The sequence below is a fragment of the Serpula lacrymans genome, assembly GCF_000218685.1.
Source record: "Serpula lacrymans var. lacrymans S7.9 unplaced genomic scaffold SERLAscaffold_8, whole genome shotgun sequence".
NCBI lineage: Eukaryota > Fungi > Basidiomycota > Agaricomycetes > Boletales > Serpulaceae > Serpula > Serpula lacrymans.
The window spans coordinates 1,369,342-1,387,971 of NW_006763297.1; the positions used below are offsets into that span (position 1 = coordinate 1,369,342).

The 18,630-nt window shown below is 42.3% G+C and overlaps 2 protein-coding genes across 2 annotated transcripts; one reads left to right on the forward strand and one right to left on the reverse strand.

Moving 5' to 3' along the window:
• Positions 1–3,741: 3,741 nt before the first annotated feature.
• SERLADRAFT_439095 (uncharacterized protein) lies at positions 3,742–5,833 on the reverse strand (the record flags this gene model as incomplete). The annotated part of the gene is made up of 11 exons (XM_007319484.1): positions 3,742–3,810; positions 3,888–3,911; positions 3,970–4,251; positions 4,306–4,345; positions 4,401–4,587; positions 4,640–4,753; positions 4,802–4,916; positions 4,991–5,010; positions 5,073–5,296; positions 5,420–5,517; positions 5,573–5,833. The coding sequence occupies 11 exons, from the start codon at positions 5,831–5,833 to the stop codon at positions 3,742–3,744; spliced, it is 1,434 nt and encodes a 477-aa protein (XP_007319546.1).
• Positions 5,834–6,996: 1,163 nt separating this feature from the next.
• On the forward strand, positions 6,997–9,753 carry SERLADRAFT_409055 (uncharacterized protein; the record flags this gene model as incomplete). The annotated part of the gene is made up of 6 exons (XM_007319485.1): positions 6,997–7,542; positions 7,595–7,662; positions 7,686–8,082; positions 8,256–8,321; positions 8,433–9,095; positions 9,517–9,753. 6 exons carry the CDS (start codon positions 6,997–6,999, stop codon positions 9,751–9,753), a joined length of 1,977 nt encoding a protein of 658 aa, XP_007319547.1.
• Between the last annotated feature and the right edge of the window lie 8,877 nt (positions 9,754–18,630).

Consider the following 18,630-nt stretch of genomic DNA (forward strand, 5'->3'; position numbering starts at 1 on the left):
AGTCTTGAGCCATCATAAAATACTCCAGATTCTTATAATTGGTCCAAATTTCAAATTGGTGCCTAGCACCTTCTAAGTAGTGCTGCCAGTGCTTTAAAGCTCTGATGATGGCCAGCATCTCCTTATTGTAAATTTGATAGTTGCGCTCTGTAGGCAACAAACTATGCACTAAATAGGCACAGGGCCTCCAAAGATCGTCAGGGCATTTAATTGACAAAACAGCCCCAGTAGCAAAATCAGAAGAGTCAGTTTCTAGCCGGAACTCTTTGTCTAATTCTGGAAATGCTAATATGGGCGCTATTGTGAATGCCTGTTTAAGCTTATCAAAAACTTCTTGTTCTTTGGCACCCCAATGCCAGACAATGTCCTTTTTGGTGAGATCGTTCAATGGTCTCGTTATCTTTGCCAAGTTTTCAATAAACCTTTGGTAGAAATTGCCTAAGCCAAGAAAAGCCCTAACTTCTTTAACGTGAGTAGGTTCAGGCCAATCCAAAATGGCTTGAACTTTCTCAGGATCCATCCTGATTCCGTTCTGGCCAATTAGCATACCAAGGAAGTCTACTTCCTTCACTTTAAAGTTACATTTTTTGGGTTTGACAAATAGGTCCTGTTCCTGTAAGCGTCGAAGGACTTTTTGCATGATCCTGTTATGCTCAGCCTCATTGTCCGACTTTGTAAACATCAGGAAAAACCTAGCTGCCTTTTATAGCTATTATAGCCACCATAGTGTTATATAGGGAAAATAGTAGCTATAGTACACCTAGACAAATCCCTATTATATAGCGCTATATAGCAGTACTATTTTGAGACATTTGCTATACCAGTTATGATAGCATCTCTGTAATACATGTACTATACCTCTACTATAACTGCTACCATAGAACATAAAAGCTATCACTACCATAAAATATTATTCCGGTGCATTTATATTGTTTTTACTTGTATTATAATCAGACATTATATTCAGTAAAATCAACATATATTTCTAATACGGTTACATAACACATGCAATGATAAACTATCCTAACAAAGTTGAAACCATACCTTTAAATCAGATACTGTAAGTTATTCATACTATGTATAATGCACTCAGTAATGTTGTATAAATGCTACCATGAAATCACTCACCACAATTTCATGAATGGCTTGTGAGCTTTGCTTGATAACTCATCAAGTGTGTGCAAGATAATAACCAATAAGTGACTACCACCGAGTATTAGATGGGTGAACTTACCTCTGCCTATTCACCAACGACTCAGAAAAAATAAAAGTGGTTATACATATACCAATAAATCACTGTAATGACCAAAGATATAAGTGGGGATAGCTAGGACTGATTAGTCCCATATATGGAATTCTGGACACAAACTACACCTGAAGGTATACTTGTGGTGTGGTGGTTGAATATGGTGGGGGCATTTATAGCGCTTATGCCAATGTAGATGGTGGCTGAGAATAAACAGAGTTTGTATTAGTGTCACATAAGATAATTGTAAAAAAGAAAACATACATTAAGCTAAGATACTCATTGAGTGTTTTATTAGCTTGGCTTTGTTGCAAAAGATAGAGAAAATCCAAGTGAAGCATTGTCATGCGCCAAAGTTGGTTGGTAGCATGGACAGGTGTCAATAACAAAGCAAATATTCAAAAAGACTCGCCTTTGCGCCACACAGGCACAGTGCCACGTGGAGTAGTAATTAATATTGCCTTTTTCAAACTTATGGCTGATCAGCACCACCTCTATTAGGCAACCCAGTCATGCTCACCTTTGGTTTTCCATTTGGTACTTTCTGCATTTTGGCATTTTGGCAAATTTTCGCATCACCACTGGCTACACATTGCATTGCGCCCTTGCTTTTGTTGTTTCCTTCACTTCCCTTCATTTGCCTAGCCCCACCATGGGCCCCTTACTCTCTTTTTTATTCTCACCTGACAGTTGTTTCTGGATCCCCATTTTAGTTCACCTCCTCGTCACCTCCACCCTCCTCCTCCTCCTCCTCATCTTCTTTGCTCCCTGACCATATCTGATGTCACCACTCTCTATCTGCTTCCATCGCCAATCCGTTGACCACCACGTGCCACTGCTGATATCAGCAAAGCCCCGGCGGCCGGTCCAAGTTGGGCAAGAGGTCCATCTTCATGACATCAATCTGCCATCATATACTATCAAAACATTGGTCGCTCGTCTCGCCTGGTTGGAGCGTGGGTGGGTAGTTTTTGAGCTGGAGAAGGTTCATCCCCTTGCATCGCCCATGTTTATTGCTGTCCCATTCACTTGGGTACAATTATCTTTTGTCCATTGTCTTTGCTACAGCTACACCTACCACACGCTGCCTGGGACTCACTTGTTCCAAATTGGAACTACTCCTCTCCCTCCCTTGTTTGACCAGGTGGTCCAACACAACCAGTCCATTGGTAAGGCCATGGAACTGTTGGATTTGGACTAGGTGGTGGACCTGTGGCTCCAGTTTCTTTTTTTTTTCAGCAGAACATTCATTTACAGTGCAATTATTTTTGATTTTTGAATCATTTTTATGGACACATATTTTTTTAGAATGCCTGACTGACAATAAAGGAACTGTGTTGATACTGGTAGTGTTTTGCCTTGCCCTTTGTTTACTGCGTCTTCCCATGACATCAAGATTTTCCTGCTCTCTTTTTGCTATTGGACTTTACTTTATGGCTGTACAAACCTGTGACATTACTCACAGCATTTATTGTTCTATCCCTTTCTTTTCCTTTTTTTGACAATCTTATCCTGTACTACCTATGCAGGATTTGTCAGTGTACATTCCTTCCTTCATGTTCTTTCTCATTCTTTTTGCACAGCTATACTGTGCATAGCCTACTTTTCTTTCACTATATAAACCCCTGTATTTTACCTTGTAAAACAACAAAGAACTCCAATCCAGACTTCTTCTCTAATCTCAAGCTCACTACTCTGTTAGAATATACTCTGACATACCAATACTCCATAGGATAATACCTCTGATTTGTAAGCCAGCCCAGTATGCAGCAGCTATTCTGTGTAAGACGTCCGTGGTTGCATGTCATGTATAAGATCCTACATTGTATAACCTTGGCCATATAGCTCAATTGGTAGAGCAGCTGGCATGTATCCAGAAGGTTCCAGGTTCAATCCCTGGTCTGGTCAATATCCAATTTTATCATACTCTGCTACTTGTGATCCAGTGTGGTCACAACACTTCCCACTGCTACCACTATTAATTGCTGTCATTGTCACGCATCACTTTTAAAGGTCATTGTCATCCCTTTCAATTAGAGTCCTTCTGAGCACTACAGTTTGTGTGTCAGGAGCCTGCTATCACTGGGAACCTCGTCATCTTGTTGTTCTCAAACCTACCTTGTGCTACAATTAGCAAGGTAGTGCTCATCTATACTCATCATAAAGCCCCTATCCTCTTTAAATTCAACTATCCCTCCTCCTCAAAACCCAGACCCATATATCTCTGGATTTTACTTTGAAGGATCTTCATACATACCACCCCACAAACAACCAGGGCACCCACTGTTCTAGGAGGCAAAGCCCATACACAAGTTCCATGGAATCTGGGAGGATTGTTTGTTAGTTTGTTTTTGTGTGTGGTTTTCTAACAACAGTTCTCATCATCAACAGCAGTTGTACCAAGAGAAATGCAGAGCTTCAAATGTGAAGCCTTCACCTTCAACAGCTGAGTCTACATAATGTAAAGATGTGGTGGACCTAGGCAGGACTGGAAGTTAGGCAGGAGAGTGGTGCGAATTGATTCTGGCATAGAGCTGTTTAAAAATAACCTGAGCAAAGCATCGCTGTTTTTCAACAGAAGAGGGATGGAGGGAACTATTGAGGATGATATATACAAGTATGCTGAGGGATCTGTACAAACACCCCCATCATAATGTTTCTGTATCTAAGAACAAGTATTTAGCATTGATATTGCATACACTACATACATGATAATGACATACCTTGGCCATCAGGTCCTCCACATCTGTGACCTTGATGGCTTGACTTGCCCTTTCTCTTTCTGATTCGGTCCACTTGTAGTTATTGCCAGGATCCTGCGGTGCAGAGTATTGGCGATTGCCTTTAGCCATATTCTGGAATGTCATGCTAACCAGATACATTTTAGGGAGGATAACTGGTGGTAATGATGGTGATGGTGGTTGAGAACAAGGCAGGATGTTGTCAAGATCGGATAAGGGAGTCAGGAAGCGTACTGAAGATGTTGTACCTACACCTAAGATAGCCTGACCATGACAATGTATGGGTACATGAGCTATGTCTATAGTGTGCATACAGACTCCCCAACAATCTAGATGACAATCCAAGGGTTGGAAAGTACTACAAAAAACCAAAAAAAATCAGAAACTGTTAGGATGAAATGATTGTGACATACTTGAATCGGATAGCCTTAAAAATTTGATCAGAAGCCCCAAGATTTGTGCAATCAATATTGGCAGGAAGGCCATAATAACTGAGCATGCCAGGTGCGAACATGCAGTTCATGTTCAGTGGCAGGTTTTGGCGTAAGCTAGAAGTAGTTGGGATGATTCTACTAATCACCAGCTGTCCACTAATAGTAGCTGCATAACATTGTTTAGTTAGCATACACGCAGTAAGAAGTAGTACACTTACATTCAACTGGCCACCTAAAGACATTGGCTATCTCCCATGGCGTTGTTTCATCCATTTCACCAAGTTGAACCCGTAAGTTCAAGCCTGCAACCAAAACAAGGGCATAGATAGATCCTACATAGATCTGTAAGTATGGTTTAATGCAGACAAAGGTAATCTTACCACCGGCTGCTATGGCTGCAAACTTGCAGCCCATAGCATGCCATTGCTCAAACCGTTTCTTAGACGGCTTAGGCTGAGGGAGATCCCTCCAAAGGTTTGCCAGGGAGATACCTTGCTGAGAGCAAAGACTAGCATACAAACATAAACATCAGAAAGAAATGATAATTATCCATAACAATTTTCACTCACCTTTGGGACTTGGCAACAAGCTGGATGTAGCTGATCATCAGCAAAAAGTTGACACTTATGTCTTTACTGGTCATGCACCAACAGTGCGCCACAACAGAAGCCAAAGACTTGTCCAGGTAGTCATTGGTGGACTTAACAGAGGTCAACAGGGAGTTGACAGAGTGTGCCCACTCTCCTGAGTTGAACATTGAGGAGTCTTTATGTGCGACCGCAAGCCGTGCTATGAAAGCGTTGACGGCCAAGTTGATCCTAATAGCAGGGTCATTGACTGCTTGCCACAGAGATTGCTGGACAGCAACTCCAGCCCTTGGACAAGGCCGTCAACGTGCAGGAGCTGGAGCAAAGGCAGGAGCAGGTTGTCGACATGCAGAAGATGGAGATCAACAAGATCGACGTGCAAGAGTAGGAGTAGGAGCTGCAGCAGCATACGGGTGTTGACGTGGTTGGCATCTTTGTGAGCGTATCACCGCCAGAGATTGTTGCAGAGATTGATTGGTCTGCAATTTGGACTCATCAGCTTGAGTTTGCTGTGGAGAAAAAATAGCCAGTAATATTGGCATTAGGAGGGGAGAGACAACATACCTCTTCACCAAAGTGGGCTGGGGATGATGTTGTTAGGTCTTGATGCATGGTGACAGAAGGTGGGCTGTCAGAGAGTGACGATGGAACCATTGAGGATAGAGCCACTTTGTCTAGCAGTGCAGAGAGGTCAGCAGGAGTGAGCGTGCTTAGGATACCCACCAGTTGGGCGTAAAAATCCATCAGCTCTGTTGGCAGTGGTTGCTGACCCAGTATCCGAGTGAGGATCTTGACCTGTAGTGCCGAAATAGTAAATCTGTACATCTTCAGTATACTACAAAGACTGTGGGAAAATGTATGGCAGCCTGACCTTGGTTACACAGCAATATGATAAGGTGTTGCAATGCTGATAACGTGAAATCAGCAATCTGCTGGACCGTGCAAGAATGGACGGTCAGACTGTCCATTCTCGCACGGTCCAGTATTGTTGTTCCAGCAAAGATAAGATTAGATCACCCAATGAGCCATGAGAGAATAGACAGTCTGACGGTCCATTCTCGCATGGCTCATTGGGTATTGCAATCATATGCAGCGAGTGCTGATACTAAGGTGGAATGAACAGAGACTTACTATTTTTCTCATAGTGATTATTGGCTTTTTGCAATAGCAACCTGTTGATTCCATGCAGTGTGAGAAAAGAGATCAGCTGTTGTCCCCTTTCTCACACTGCATGGAACAATGGGACTGCACACGTCCAACTGTGGATGTGGGCGGCTCTCCGCTTATCATCTTTTGAATCATTCTCTTCCTTGCCCGCCCGCTTACACCTACATATTGGTGCAAATATTTAGATATGAAGTGAGTTTCCTGGGTTTTTTTAAAACTACTTACTTGGTTGGCTGAGTACTGAGACATATTTCAGCAGAATATCCCATTCTCAGTCTGCAAAAATGCCCCTGTCCCCCATGTACACAGTATCCTCCACTTCCACTGGAAATGGTGCTACCTACTGGTATACCCCCCCCTATTACTCGGTCAAAGGCCTCTCCTGGACCACAAGGTAAGTCAGTTATTTAAATTAAAAAAATTACCTGATGGCAATGCACAGCTACTCAACAACGATCTTTTGCCACTCCCCCGAGTAATCTATCAACATCCACTCTTTCAACATCCACCCATACTGCACCAATCACTACATCTGAGGATCAAGTCCAGCCCATCATTGAGCAAATTTTTAGGCACTTGAAGTATAATTCTCAGGACGTATATGTCCATGTGAGAAATCATTGTTTAGCTACATTCCTGATCTGATTTTTCCCCTTAGCAATTCTATATTAAACCATCAAGTTTCCCTGAGTTTGTGGACAAGCTCAGAAAAAGTGACTACAGCACTCTAAAATATGCTTTTTCATGAGTGAATATACTGTACTTATGTCCTTACTTCCAGATATACATATGACCATGTGAAAGGCATCTTGCAACTGAGCATGCCTACTCCTGTACATGAAGTTTTCATCAAGCGCCCCAGTGAACTTTTACAGGGGGAACTGTCAGGCCTTATCAGACGGTCAGATGGGAAGTTCAAGTTGAGTTCTAATACATCCAAGTTCCTCCGGCGAGGTCAAATCACCACTGTACCCGACTTAGCCCTCAAGTTCCAAAGCCTCAACCCTAGCACTGAGTGGCAGGACTTGTTCACTGTCAAGGTCTTCCACTCCCAATCACTTGGGGACGTCACCCAGAAGGTGAAAAAGTACTGGGAGGAGCTCCCCCACCTTGTTGGCATTCTAGTGGTCAAATTCTATGAGTCCCACAAATACGCAAAGCCCCAATATGGGTACGCTGAACCCGTCAACATGCAGTATTTGTGCAACTTACAAAAGGACGACAATATCAAATATGGCCCTTTGAGGACAGCTGACAGCGTAACATGGGCGGGTAGATTTGTGGTGGATATGTACCTGTATGAAAGGGACCCAAAGGTTGTAGGGGGGGAGGGCTATACACGGGATCTTCCTACGCCTGTAGTACTGGTGCGTCCCCTCTTGATCACAGCCTTCTTTGACTAATATAATATATGTACAGAGGGTGGTACCTGATATAGATGTGGGCCAACTCTATCCCACTCAAGCCCAGAAAGACAATTCAACGAAGTTTTCAATTGTGTTATTACCAGGTCAATTTTGGAGATGGAGAAGATTATGAGGAGTGCGCCCCAGACTGTTGCTAACCTAGAAGCTGAAAGTGCAGCTGCTCAGATAGCAGCGCTAGAGGTTGCTACCCAGGATTTGATAGCAAATTGCACTGGTCGTCCTCTTCAGAGTGGTACCCATTTGCGCATGCCCACCACTATTCTACCTACTCCCCATTTTCACCCCCAAGTATTGCCTAAAGAGATATCTCCCATCAATCTCTCAGACTTCAATATCCAGCTGGATTTTGACGATTTCCTTCAGGCTTTTCAAGGATCTGTAGCTGATCTGGCACATAGACATTTTCAGGATCATTATAATGCCCCCCAAAGTCGTGCTAAGGCAGCTAGGAGAAGGAATCCTTTTCACTCTGAAGAAGAAGTGGGTCAGCTTGTTCGACAGAAATTGGGTGTAGGTAGCTCCAGCAACAATGTCACAAGGAGGAAGTGAAAAATGGACACGGACAACATTATATGTATTACTTCTCTTGTTCTTGTACTCTGCGCTTGTAAACAATATTGTACTTAGACATATACAACTTCTATTTGTATTAGAACAAGCAAATTCTATGTTTTACCACTACGTATTTCCAATTTGGGATATTGCCGGTGCAGATTGAGGTGTTGCGTCTTGACAGCATATTTACAAACGGGTCCTAGATAATCAAAGGTATCAATTTCATATTAACTGGTGTTATTATTTCATAAACTGACTGGATGTGTATGGTGTAGTATAGGTTCAAGGAGAAAATGGCACACATACCAAGTATGGTTGATTGCACATGTCCTGCATGTGGAAAACTTTTGAAAACACCACAAGGTGTTATGGCTCACCTATCAATGTCAGCAATGTGTGCTTGGTATAGGAAAGGAAAGAGAAGAGAACTTGAGGCAGACAACCTAGGCCCTGAACAAGTAGTATTTGATGAAGTCAACTTGGATGAAAATGTTTACAACCAAGAAGATTATGACTCAGATGGGTCAGAAGATATATTCCTCAACAGCTTACAAGAACCATTTAACAATTTCCTGAATGATCCTGCAATGCAAGGCAACACCCAGGATAACTTGAACCCTGACCCAGAGATGCAGGCTGGCAGTTCACGTCACCCCCACTCCCTGCACTTTAATCTGGATGACAATGATGATGATAATGAAAGAGTAGTGGAACAAAATGAGAATGCTGGCAAGGTTATAAGGGTGGATCTGGATGCTCATAATAAATGGAGGGAGATTTTTCACCAATTCCATCAAGATGACAATGAAATGGATGTTGATCTTCCAGATAATAGATGGGCTCCATTTTCCACAGAATTAGACTGGAAATTTGCACATCGGGCATTGCAGGAGGGGGTTGGCCAGAAATCTCTTGACAGATTATTGGCAATTCCTGAAGTGAGTGACGCCTCCACACTTTGATCCATGTTTTATGTTAACTGACCTCCAACCTTTACGCCAGCTTTCCCAGAGACTGGGCCTTTTTTATCAAAATAGCAGAAGCGTTCTAAAAATTATTGACTCCAAAATTCCTGAAAGGGCCAAATGGCACTCAAAATATCTACACTTTGATGATTGTCCAGAAGAAAAACACCTTATACAATATAGAGACCCCTTACAAGCCATTACTTCTTTGTTGGGCAATCCAGCACATGCGACAGACATAGTATATAAACCCCCAAGAATATTCACAAACAGCAACAGGGATGATCGTATATTTAATAAGATGTGGACTGGGAAATGGTGGCATTCTGTACAGGTTAATATATTCACGCCAGTGGTTCCTTTCTAAATTTCATACTTATTTCTTTGACCTTAGGCTCTTCTACCTCGGGGAGCATCTGTTGCTCCTGTTATAATAGCGACAGACAAAACTCAGTTGACTCAGTTCTCAGGCGACAAGTTTGCATATCTGGTGTATCTAATGCTAGGCAATATACCCAGCTCTATTAGGCACAAACCCTCTCAGCACGCTTGCGCACTCATTGGATATCTGTCTGTCAATAAATTGGTGAAAAAAGGCTTGACAACAAAGGAGAAGACAGCACGTGTTTAAAGACTTTTCCATGCCTTGGTACGAATGATTTTGGAGCCACTTATTGAGGCTGGATGTAAAGGAATGGAGGTTACAGGTGGAGATGGTGCAGTGAGAAAGATTCACCCTATTTTTGCTTACTATGTCGCCGACTATCCCGAGCAATGTCTGGTGACTTGCTCAAAGTATGGAACATGTCCCAAGTGCAGGCGTCCAGCAACAGACCTTGAAAATAAAGCAGCTAGGGAACCTAGGATGTTTGACTAGACTCTCTCTGTCATTAATCAAGCCTCATCTTTGAACTCAAGGAGAGAATTTTTTGATCAATGTATGGATAAAGATGTATCTGGAGGTGTTTACAGGCCATTTTGGGAAGGATTTCCCTACTGTGATATTCATCTTTGCAATACCCCCGACGTCTTGCATCAGTTATATCAAGGTGTCATTAAACATATTATCTTATGGTGCCAAGATCTTATGGGTACAGAGAAACTGGATGCAAGAATATGCACTTTACCTCCTGCATATGGATCAAAGCATTTCAAAAATGGTTTATCGCCTTTTTCTCAGATATCTGGAGGTGAAAGAAAAGATATGGCCAAGGTACTTTTAGGATGCCTTGTAGGAAAACTCCCCAAGCAGGCAATTATCACAATTAGATCACTCTTGGACTTTATTTACATTGCTCAGTACCCCACACACAGCGATACAACCCTTGGATATCTATCAGATGCTCTCAAAACATTTCATCAAAACAAAGCATTTTTGTCACTCTGGGTGTTAGAGAAAATTTTAATATTCCTAAATTTCACTCTCTACTACACTATGTCAACTCTATTTGCTGGTTTGGGGCTACAAATAACTACAATGCAGAAATGTTTGAACGTTTCCACATAGACATGGCCAAGGATGTATGGAGAGCATCAAATCATAGGAATGAGCGTCCACAAATGACCACCTGGCTAACAAGGCAAGAAAAAACTGCATGGTTTGAATGCTATCAATTGTCTTTACAAAATAGACCAGTTCTACGTCAGCAAGATATTCTCCAGAATTCATCTGGCTTAGGTATTAACATAGCCAAAGTATCTCCTCTTCCACAATAACCCCTTCAATTAATTCAACAAAACCACCAATGCCATGGCTTCATACATGATATCAAGGAGTTTCTGAATCGCCTAATGCACAGTCAGCCAGGTTATATGTCCAGAAATCAAGTCAATATTGCAAATCTCCCATTTGATTCACTTAACGTATTCACTAGTTTCAAACTCACTCCAATTCACCTTGGAGATTGTAAAACCTCTATCCCCTATACCGAGTTAACGGAGGGATAAAAGCTTTTAATCAGACAAGTAGCGTTTCAAGTAACGATTGAGAATTAATCAACAACTGAGGAAAGTATGTACATGATGGTCTACTATATATATGTTTCTGAAAGTCAGCCATGAGGCGCTGACTGAGCTAACATGCAGTAGCCATGAGGCGCTGACTGATGTTCTTTGTAATAATTCTAGACTCGTGTCACGTGGTGGTCACGTGATCTGATATAACTACGTATTATGTTATCCGCGCTAAAGCAGCAGCTTAACATATCTTATCTGTCATGTGATCAGATATCAAAGAAATGAAAAAGGAAATTAGCGCTCAGATTAGCGCTTCTGGTTCAAGTCGTGACATTACCCCCTCTTTAGGACTTTCGTCCCGAAAGTAGGGGTCCATCTTTCCGTTTTCCCAATTAAACAATTGTTTTCGGACTCTAGTCGTTGTGAAGTTTTCGAAGGGTTGGAAATGTAATTGAAATCGGATCCGTCGAGGTGCACTAGGGTTGTTATCGTGGAATGTTTTTACTTTATCGGGTGAGTTGTTTAGATGTTGTTCGGGTTCCCACGTGCGTTCCTCTTTTGGATAGTTCTTCCAATGTACTAAGTATTCCAATTTCCCTCTTTTTAGACGTGAGTCTAAAACTTCTTCGACTTCGTATTCTTCTTGTCCGTCCACTATTACCGGCGGTATTGGTTTAGGTTTCTGTTGGGAAGGGAACTGTGGTTCTTTGTACGGTGTAAGCTTTATCTCGTTGAAAACTGGATGAATAGGCCTCCATGTCGGTGGTAGCGCTAATTTATATGCCGATTCGCCTATCTTTTCCAGTATTTCAAACGGACCGTGTCTCTTGTCGTCCAGTTTCTTAGCTGGTCGATCTGTTGAGATATTTGTCGCTTCTACGTACACCTTATCTCCTACTCTATACTCTACTGCTTCTCTCTTCTTCTTATCGTACTGCTTCTTCATCTGTTCAGCTGCCTTTTGCAGCGATTCTTCCGCTCTCTTCCTTGTTTCTGTCATTCTCTTTACGAAGTCTTCTGCGTTTTCGTTTTTTACCCCCACTTTCACTACTTCCTGTGTTCTCGGATGATGTCCATGATTCAGGTAGAACGGGCTATATCCCGTCGCAGAATGTTGTTTGTTATTGTAAGAGAATTCTGCTAGGGTAAGCCATTCTGCCCAATCATCTTGTTTGTGGTTTACGAAGATTCTGAGATATTGTTCTATCTCTTGATTGATCCTCTCCGTCTGTCCATCCGTTTGTGGATGCCAAGCCGTCGATGGGTTCGCTTTTATCTGAAGAAGTGTATGTAGATCTTTCATGAATTTTGAAACGAATTGCGGTCCCCGATCCGAGATGATCTTTTCGGGTATGCCATGGTTCCGGAATACATGATCTCTAAATAGTCGTGCCACTCCTTCCGATGTGATCTCCATCTGCGTGGGAATTACCTTGATCATTTTTGTAAATCGGTCTACTACTACCATTATCATGTTATATCCATTTGATTCTGGTAGCGGTCCGATTAGATCTACTGATATGATCTGCCAAGGTTTATCCGGGATCTCATTTGGATGAAGCGGTGCCGCTTTCTTTTTATGGTCTGTTTTGGTTCTTTGGCAGACTTCACATCCATCTACGTATCTCGTGATATCTCTGTCCATATAGGGCCACCAGTACTGTCGAGTAATTAGCTCCTTTGTCTTATATCTTCCTGGATGACCTGCAATAACAGAGTCGTGGTTTCGTCGGATAATCTCTTCCCTTAACGTGGCATCCTTCGGTACATAGATCCTGCCTTTGAATACTATGCGACCGTCCTCGTCTAGCCATCCATCCTCTCTCCTCTCTATCTTTCCTTTCATCTTTTTTATCAATTCATCTACATTTCCTTTTCTCTTTGTAATCCATTTTGAAATCTCTAATTCTTCCTCCTGACTATCTGCGATCTTTTGTCTTTGTTCTGGAGAGAGAGTCATTCTTACAAATAGTTTCTCATCCAGTAGTATGACGTCTTCGTTGTCGTTTTCTCCTTTGTTATGATCTGACCGCCTTGAGAGAAGATCTGCTTTTATATGCTTCCTTCCTGGCATATGATGTATCGTGAAATGATACTGGCTCAACTCTGTCATCCACCGCGCCTGTCTCCTGTTCAACTTCTTGGGTTCTTTGAAATACAGTAGATTTTGATGATCTGTCCATATTTCAAATTCCTCTTCTGCGTCTATCAAGTAATGCCTCCATTCGTTAAGTGCCGTCATGATGGCAAGAAGTTCTTTGTCATAGATCTCGTAATTGCGTTCTGTGGGGTTTAACGCTTTGGAGAGGTATGCAATTGGCTTCCAGTCATCTTTTTGTCTTTGTGATAATACAGCACCCATAGCGAAGTCACTACTATCCGCTTCTACTTTGTATTGGCCATGTGGTACTGGGAGAGCTAACACCGGGGCCGAAGCTACACGTTGTTTTAATGTGTTAAATGCTTCTTGTTGTTCATTTCCCCAAATGAAGTCCTCTTTTCCCGTTAACTTGGTCAATGGTTTGGCTACTTCCCCGAAGCCCTCTATGAACCTTCGATAGAAATTTACAAATCCCAAGAATGCTTGTATGTCTTTCTTATTTTTGCATTCTGGCCATTTGCTGATTCCTTCTACCTTCACCGGATCCATGCGAATTTTGTTTTCTGAGATGATCAGTCCCAGGTATTCCACTTCTGTCTGTTCGAAATCGCATTTTTCTGGTTTAAGATAGAGATGATTTTTTCTCAGGATTTCTAACACACGTCGCGTCGTTGCTCGGTGTGTTTCTATATCCTTTGTGAATATCATGATATCATCTAGATATATGATTACTAATCCTTCATCTATCAACTCTCTAAAAAGCGTGTTCATCATCATTTGGAACGTGGCGGGGGAATTTGTCAGTCCGAAGAACATGACTAGTGGTTCGAATAATCCCCGATTTGTCCTAAACGCCGCCTTATGCTCATCTCCTTCTCTCATTCGGATGTTATTATATCCCCATCTTACATCCAATTTTGTGAAGTATTTGGCTCCACTCAATTTGTCTACTAGTTCCCCGATCAACGGAAGTGGATATCTATTTTTGATGGTGATATCGTTTAGCTTCCTATAATCTTGAACTGGTCTCAACTTCCCGTCTTTCTTTTTAATGAAGAAGAATGGCGATGCAAATGGGGACTTTGATGGTCTGATCCGTCCTGATTCCAGATTCTCTTTTAGGAACACATCTAGTTCTTCTTGCTCTCCTCTTGCCAATGGATAGATCTTGCAATCTAGGGAGTGATCTCCCGGTATTAGTTCGATTGCGTGATCCCATTGTCTTCTTTCAGGTAATGTGTCAAACTCCTTCTTATCAAATACGTCTTTGTATTGATGAAGGTGTCTTGGCACTATCTTTTCGAATCCTCCTTCTTTTCGATCTTTGCCTGCGGCTTCTGCCAGCTTCTGTGCCATTGTGCCTTGGGCTCTGATATGGTAATATTGATCGTCGATCGTGGCATCTTCGAAATTATGGAGGTTTACCTGTATCATCCTCTCGTCTTCTCCTAGTTCCTCAAAGAATATTTCCGGATCCTCCTCTGGATCAGAGATTCGGATTCTCGGTTTACATTCTTCAGGACATCTTTCAAAGGTCAACTTCGACTCTTTCCAGTCTATCTTAGGATTATGTTTGTTCAACCACTCATGTCCTAGAAACATTTTTCCGTTACCCAAATTGGTTACGGCAAGATGTATCTTTTCGACGTGTCCGTCGATTTCCATGAGTAGTATTACAAATTCATTGATGGCTCCGTTTTTATTAAGAGTTCCATCCGCATTATAGACTGGGATAGGTCTCGGTATCTTCCTTGTCTCATATCTTTTGTCTTTCACAAATTGGGAGTCGATGCAACTCCCCGTGCATCCACTGTCCAATAGTGCTTCGACTGTTTCTGTTTGGAGAGTATCTAATGTAGTAAGCTTACATTTTACGTTCATTTGATTGCCTTGGGTGCCCCTAATGTACTTTTTTGGGGAGGCAATTTCTATGATCGCTTGTATAGCTTCTACTTTTGGTAACTGGTTGATTTCTTTGATCGTTTCCCGGGTTACTTCTCTCGTTCTTTTTTTATGTGTCCAGGCACTTAGAATCCCAATGGATCTTTCTTCCTTTTGGTCTCTTAGCCTGTCCACTACCCACTCTGGGGTCCAAACTTCTGTTCTAGGTTTTTTCAAAGGGGTTCCTGACCTTTCTTCTACAGTCTCTGCTGCGTTTTCCTCCGTAGAGTTCGCCGCATCGGGTGTAGGAATCTTAGGTTCTATCGTAAATGCTGCGCTTTTTAGTGATTCGCCCGCCGTCGGAACTGCGGATGTCTCATCACTCTGCGCCGCTTTTACTCTAGTTGCATCTTTTTCGTTTCGGATCTCTTTCTTTGTCTGAGTGGAAATAATTTTATTGTTATCCGCGCTAAAGCAGCAGCTTAACAATTCTGAGTCACATGTATCTACAGTCAAAGGAAGAAACCGATTCGAAACGTCTTTAGGCTCAGTCGGTCGATGCGGTACCGCTGGCCTCTTTAAAAACCCTCAAGGAGTTTTTCCCTTTCCTCTTTCGTCATCTTTTCCAGAAACTCTCGGACATTAAATTGTGGCTTCCTTTTTTGTGCGTCTTTGCACTCGAAGCTTCTATGTCCCTTTTCTCCGCATCGGTAGCATCGTCCTTCCGTGCGGAACTTTGCCTTGTCCACCTCCATTCTTTCTCCACTACCGGTATAGGTATATCCGGTCCCGTCTTTCTTTTTCTCTCCTTCTTTCTTTTGTTCCGAATAGGGTTTCTTCCCAGTATCGGAACCTTTCTTCTCTTTCTCTCTCTCTCTCCAAATATAGTCTATTCTGATGAGTTCCCTTTTCCACTCTTGGTAATCTCTTGGAATGTGCCCGCCGTAGATCACCCTATCCACTAGCGGTTTGTTCATATTCCTTCTGAGTAGAGATACTAGGAACTCTTCATTTATTCTATTTGTGTATCCCGCCCATCTTTTCTTCTCTTCAAACCTTTCAAAGAAGGCTTGGGCGGTTTCGTTGCCCTGTCTCAGGGTCAGTATTTCGTTCTTGGCAGTTTCTTTTTCAAAACTGTCCTTGAACCTTTCTTCCATTTTGTCCGCAAAATACGGCCAACTTCCGTACGTGTTTGTAATATCGAGCCCCAGCTGTTGGGCGTCGACTCGGTTCTCTAGCCAATCGGTCCGGAAGGCCGCGGCTTCTCCTTCTTTCATAAAAGATAGCACAAAGCTTATCTTCTTTCGATCATCTTTGAAATATACGGCATCATCTTCGAAATGCAGTAATAAGGACTCTCTAAAGGCCCTATACTTTTTCTTATCTCCGGAGAAGTTCTCGGGTTTCTCCAGTGCCGTTCTACTTCTTTCCACCTTTTCTGGAGGTGGCTGTATCTGTTTCTTTAGTTTTCTTTGCAAGACGCTCACTTCTTCGAGTGCCTCGTCTAGCTGCGATTGGTAGTGCATTTGTGTCTGTCTTATTGCCTTTTCTATTTCTTGTTTTACGTATGCTTCCAATCGCGCTTCTTTCGGGGGGGGAGTTTCTATTCTGGGTAATGCGTCCATCATTTCCCTGGTAAATGCGCTGTCCGTACTGTTGGATGGCTCGGGCAGATCGCGATATTCTAGGTTGGACATTGAACGTGAGTTGGGGAGGAGGGGGAGTTTCGGATTTGATTAAAGGGGATGGGATTCTGATGGGTTCTATTTCTGGTAAAGGGAATTTCCCTTTGAATACGTAATCTTGAGAGTAAATGTGTTGCTCTCCGATCCAAATGTAAAAGTCTCTACTAAGCATAGAAAGGAGTTCACCAGTGATAAGCTGGATCGATACACCGCTTTCTAAGATCCTAGTAGTCTATCTATTTCTCTTTGAGTCAAAGTGGTCCTCTTCAGCCCACTACTGACTATGTAGGTATGGTAACTATTTTTGTATTTTACGAATTTTATGTAAAAGGTATAGTGATAAATTGGGGTCCGAACGGTTGTCCCAATGTGACCAGCTTATTAGGCTTTCAGTCCTTCTCCCGACTGGCGGACGCAAATGCGCGGCCTGGTCAGAGGAAATCGAAAAATGAAACTAGGTAAAACCGAGAAAATCTCAGTGGTTCCACACCAAAGAGATTATGATGATATAAATGTATTTAGAGGGGGATGGTTACGAAGGAGTCTTGGGATGAGGAAGGTGATACGTTGGCGGGAAAGAAAGATAAGATGGTGTCGGGGCGAGTAGGGATGTGATGGAGTGGAAGAGTAGTGGTGGTTTGGGTTGAGTGTTTGAGTAGGGTTAGGATTAGTAGGATGATGATGATGGTGATGATGATGGTTGTTAGGATTGTTGCTGTTAGGTTCATAAACGGTACTCGTAGCAGTTGTTGATTGTGTAAAACCTCTATCCCCTATACCGAGTTAACGGAGGGATAAAAGCTTTTAATCAGACAAGTAGCGTTTCAAGTAACGATTGAGAATTAATCAACAACTGAGGAAAGTATGTACATGATGGTCTACTATATATATGTTTCTGAAAGTCAGCCATGAGGCGCTGACTGAGCTAACATGTAGTAGCCATGAGGCGCTGACTGATGTTCTTTGTAATAATTCTAGACTCGTGTCACGTGGTGGTCACGTGATCTGATATAACTACGTATTATGTTATCCGCGCTAAAGCAGCAGCTTAACATATCTTATCTGTCATGTGATCAGATATCAAAGAAATGAAAAAGGAAATTAGCGCTCAGATTAGCGCTTCTGGTTCAAGTCGTGACAGAGATGATGCTAGTGCAAGTGTAAAGTACGAAGTCATTAAAGCAAGACCTAGGTCCAAAGGAATTGCTCCACAGTTTGATAATGTTGTTGTATTAGACTCATTAGAAGCAGAGTCAACAGGTGTTGCTGGTAATATTTTCCTCTAATTTCATGATCAGTTTCAAGTTTTGAATTAATGTTTCATAAAATAGGTACACATGTTGGAAGAGTTAAAGTAATATTCAAGCTCCCTGCCATTTTTCATGGTGGTTCTGTTGGTATACCCAAACATTGGCCCAAAATTCCATTGGTGTACATTGAATGCTACACCAAGTTGAAAGGCAGTGCAGATCCAGCACATATGATGTATGCAATTACAAAACCTGCACTTAGAGCTGATGGTACTCCATAGTACCATTGAGCAGTATACGACAAGGCTGCCACTTGTTGCCTTTGTTTGGAAAAGATCAAGTGCCTACAATGCGCCCTACAACATCATCAGTCACTGCCTCCATTAACTGTATAGTATATATGTACAAACAACCTGTAGTAGTATAAATACCCAATAGATCCAGGAGACTCCTTAGTGAATCCCCCCGTTGTATACCCACAACTAACTCGGTCCTACCTAAGGGGTAACCACTCCCTCATCATTACTCTTTTGCTTGTCTGAATTGTGCGCCAGAGTAACTAACTCTTGGTTGTTACAACACACTTTGTTTCCACTCGCTAGCAAATGCTCAACAACAGTCTAGCACCAAAGTCT